Source organism: Uloborus diversus, unplaced genomic scaffold, assembly GCF_026930045.1.
Source record: "Uloborus diversus isolate 005 unplaced genomic scaffold, Udiv.v.3.1 scaffold_14, whole genome shotgun sequence".
NCBI classification, from domain to species: domain Eukaryota; kingdom Metazoa; phylum Arthropoda; class Arachnida; order Araneae; family Uloboridae; genus Uloborus; species Uloborus diversus.
Genome location: NW_026558098.1, coordinates 7660167 through 7664089, shown reverse-complemented (window position 1 = coordinate 7664089; position 3923 = coordinate 7660167). Strand labels below are relative to the sequence as shown.

Sequence of the window (3923 nt, the reverse complement as noted above, 5' to 3'; positions counted from 1 at the left end):
GATTTCTTTTTTTATTTGGTTTCAATTTGGCCACAGTTGGTGATATTTAGAGAGTAAACTGTTGAATTATATTAAAACTGCCAATAATGAGAAAATGACATTAAATTGGAGTAAAAGGAAGTCATGTGATGCACACATCAGCTCGTTTGTAAAAGGAAGTAAAAAGGAGTGTCCTGTTCAAAGCGGTTTAATTGGCATCTATGTTATGCACATGAATCTGTCTTCTCGTCCGTGTGAACTCTCATCAAATGCCTCTTCAAGCTTGCATTTCGAGAAAATGTCTTCGTGCAGCATTCACAAGTGTACGGTTTTTCACCAGTATGGACTCGCATATGTTCCGTCAAACTTGAAAGTCCAATGAACGCCTTAGAGCAATATTCGCACGAAAATCGCTTCTCACCAGAATGGATTTTCATGTGTGCACTCAAGTGTGAAGCAGAAATAAATGCCTTTGGACAATACTCACACGAATTCGGCCTTTCACCAGTATGGGTTCTTAAATGCGTGTAAAAGTTTGAACAACAAGAAAATGTCTTCGAACAATGGCCGCACGAATAGGGCTTTTCCCCAGTATGGGTTCTCAAATGAATCGTCAAGGTTGAACCACAAGAAAACGATTTAGAACAATGGTCACATGAATATGGCTTTTCACCAGTATGGGTTCTCAAATGTTTCTTTAAGCTTGAACCACAAGAAAATGCTTTAGAACAGTAGTCACAGGAATGAGGCTTTTCACCAGAATGGACACTCATATGTCTCCGTAAAAATGAAGATTGAGTGAATGCCTTAGAACAATGTTCACATGAATAAGGCTTTTCACCAGAATGGACACTCATATGTCTCCTTAAACTTGAGGTAAGAGTGTATGCCTTAGAACAATGCTCACATGAATATGGCTTTTCACCAGAATGGACCCTCATATGCGTCCTTAAACCTGATGATTGAGTGAATGCCTTGGAACAATGTTCACATGTATATGGCTTTTCACCAGAATGGACTCTCATATGCATCCTTAAACTTGATGATTGAGTGAATGCCTTGGAACAATGTTCACATGAATATGGCTTTTCACCAGAATGGACCCTCATATGCGTCCTTAAACTTGATGATTGAGTGAATGCCTTGGAACAATGTTCACATGAATATGGCTTTTCACCAGAATGGACCCTCATATGCTTCCTTAAATCTGATGATTGAGTGAATGCCTTGGAACAATGTTTACATGAATATGGCTTTTCACCAGAATGGACCCTCATATGGGTCTTTAAACGTGAAAATTGAGTGAATGCCTTGGAACAATCGTCACATGAATATGATTTTTCACCAGAATGGACATTCATCGCAAGAGTCGAAACGAACTTGGTTCTGTGTAATTCAAAGTACCGCAATGTACATTAAAATCGATGTTGCACAAAACCGTCTGAACAATATATAAGGAAATGTTCATACACTTACACTCAAAATATGGATCTTAACTTCACACTTTGTAAAATATTATGAAAGAGAGATCAACTGAAGAATGGAAAGTCAGAAAATATTTTGATCTCTTTTAGTGGCAGCAAGTCAACGAAATACGTATGCAGCTGATGACTAGCAATGTCTTGGCCAACTCCTTTTGCCAGCAACGAAGAACAAAACTGTAGCCTAAGTATCAAACGTGAGTGCTTTAGATATTATTGGTCCATGTGACTAATCACTTTGTTCAACAAACAGGAACAATTGGAAAGGCATTGAAATCTAAAGAAAATTAATTTGGTAAAAAGCGTAGCTGTTAACGAGTTTTGGTATATTTTTTTTTTAAATAGGTGCATGGGAACCAGTTAATTTTTTTTTTCAACGTTATTTAGATGACTCTAAGGAAAAATGACCACTGGGTCCGATTTTAATACAGCAGTATTGAATATAATTATTGGCTACATAACGGAGAAGGCTATGAGCTTTAACTTACAGACACTTCTGTGTCAACACTCTTTTATGGTTTGATATGCTCAGCTTGAGAAAGAAAACTTTCAATCTTAAATAAAACGTTCGAAAATGGAACTTGAGTTGCACTTCTCGAAGTCTCCTTACGATAAAATTCTTTAGATGCATGTGCAGAAGAGGGTTTGTAGTGTTGAAGCTGAATCTTGAATATATGACACTAATTGAGTTCTGATGTCGCACAATCCATTTTACAGCTGAAAATAATGAAAAGAATGCGATTATTGTTAGGTAAATAATGACTAATGACATTAGGTAAAAAGTAGTGAAGCCCTGAAACCAAAAAAGTGCTTGCTGATATGTATTTAAAAAAAGGTGACGCATTCAAATTTAACAATCGACAGTAAAATATAAGAATGCGCTGCTACTCTAGATCGTATTTGAAAAGTGTCAGGCTTTTCTAATAAAGCACTTTAATCAATAAAGAATATTTCTTAAGAATTTTTAAGTGTTTGTGTTAATTTTTACTGTAGTAGTACGTTAGCAAAATTACTTGGCTTGCCCGTGGCAATAATTGTGAAAATGTTTTTAACTGTATGCAGGATCTCTTCGGAAAATAATGGTAGAAAAATTCTGTTGTGCTGTGGTTGTAAGGGAAGTTTTTAAAGTAAGGTCCGTTTTGAAATAAAAAAAGAACGAGAACAGATAAAGCAAAGACATTTATTGCAAAAAAAAATCTACCACCCTTTACGCTACATTTCGACACTGCTCCCGTGATTTTCCAAGCATTTGTCATAGCGTGGTACAGGTTTTTGTATACTTATTCATAGAAAATTGTCGCCTGTGTAGTCAACCATGCGGTAACATGTTCTCTGAGTTCATTATTGCTGTTGCGCCGCAGACCATCTAGGAAAGACTTTAGATGCCAAAACAAATGAAAGTTGCTGCGAGCGAGGTGGGGGCACATCAGAGGATGTTCAAAAACGTCCCAGCCAAAGTCTGTAAGAGTCCTCATGGTCGTCTACACAGGCGGAAAGTTTGTACGAATAGGTATACAAAAACCTGTACCACGCTATGACAAATGCTTGGAAAATCACTGGAGCAATATCAAAATATAGCGTAAGGGTGGTAGATTTTTGTGCAATAAATGTCTTTGCTCCATCTATATTCGTTCTTTTTTTATTTCTAAACGGACCTTACTTTAAAAACAAGCCTCGTATATGTCAGCACTCTATGTGTCCCCCAGTAGGAACAATACTGGTGTTGAAGGTCCTCAACTGCACTGTGGAGAGCGGCTTATTTTGTAAGCTTCTTCCTCGTCTCTTGCACAAGTCACGATGGAAGAGCTTACAAAAGCAAAGGCTCTGTCTAAACTGAATGTGTGAACGCTGTTCTGATTTAAGGCCCCTACAGTGGAGGAGCTGACTCATCCGCCATTTTGGAGCAAACTTGATCCAGTGCTTCGTAGAGATAGCATTGCTGCTGATGTTTACATTTCTTTAGAATGTAATAAATTAAGCCAAATGAGTGGTGTTCGGCTGTTAATTGTATAAACAGCTGCAAAAAAGGATTTCAGCTCTTCAGATTTCCAGCAGACGCAGAAAGAAAAAAGAAATGGATAAAAAATAGCCCGCGAAATGATGGCAGACTGGAAACGACGCCAATTGTTTCCAAAATGTCGCCAATGTTCACTTTCGCTCCCCAACTCACTCGTTCCCTGTTTGGCGAAGGATTGCCAATTGCCGAAGGAAAGCTTTTCCTGCTGTACGCTTGCTCCAAAATGGCGGATGCGTCGGCCTCTCCAGTTATAGGGGCTCTAGTTCTGATCACTCTACTGTACTGATTCGGCTCTCACACATTTCTTGTTTCTCCGCTCGAAATCCGTCCTTGAAGGATATCATTTCAATAGAACTGACGACAGAAAAGCAGATTGCGCTTTAGACGCAGATAACTGTAACTGAAAAGACTCCTCAGATAATCTTCGCAACTAAATATGCATTGAT

At 38.3% G+C, this 3923-nt stretch overlaps 1 protein-coding gene across 1 annotated transcript; it reads right to left on the bottom strand.

The window, feature by feature from the left end:
* Positions 1-203: 203 nt before the first annotated feature.
* Positions 204-1256, bottom strand: LOC129232894 (zinc finger protein 271-like). The gene has a single exon (XM_054866997.1). The coding sequence runs from the start codon at positions 1254-1256 to the stop codon at positions 204-206; it is 1053 nt and encodes a 350-aa protein (XP_054722972.1).
* Positions 1257-3923: the final 2667 nt, after the last annotated feature.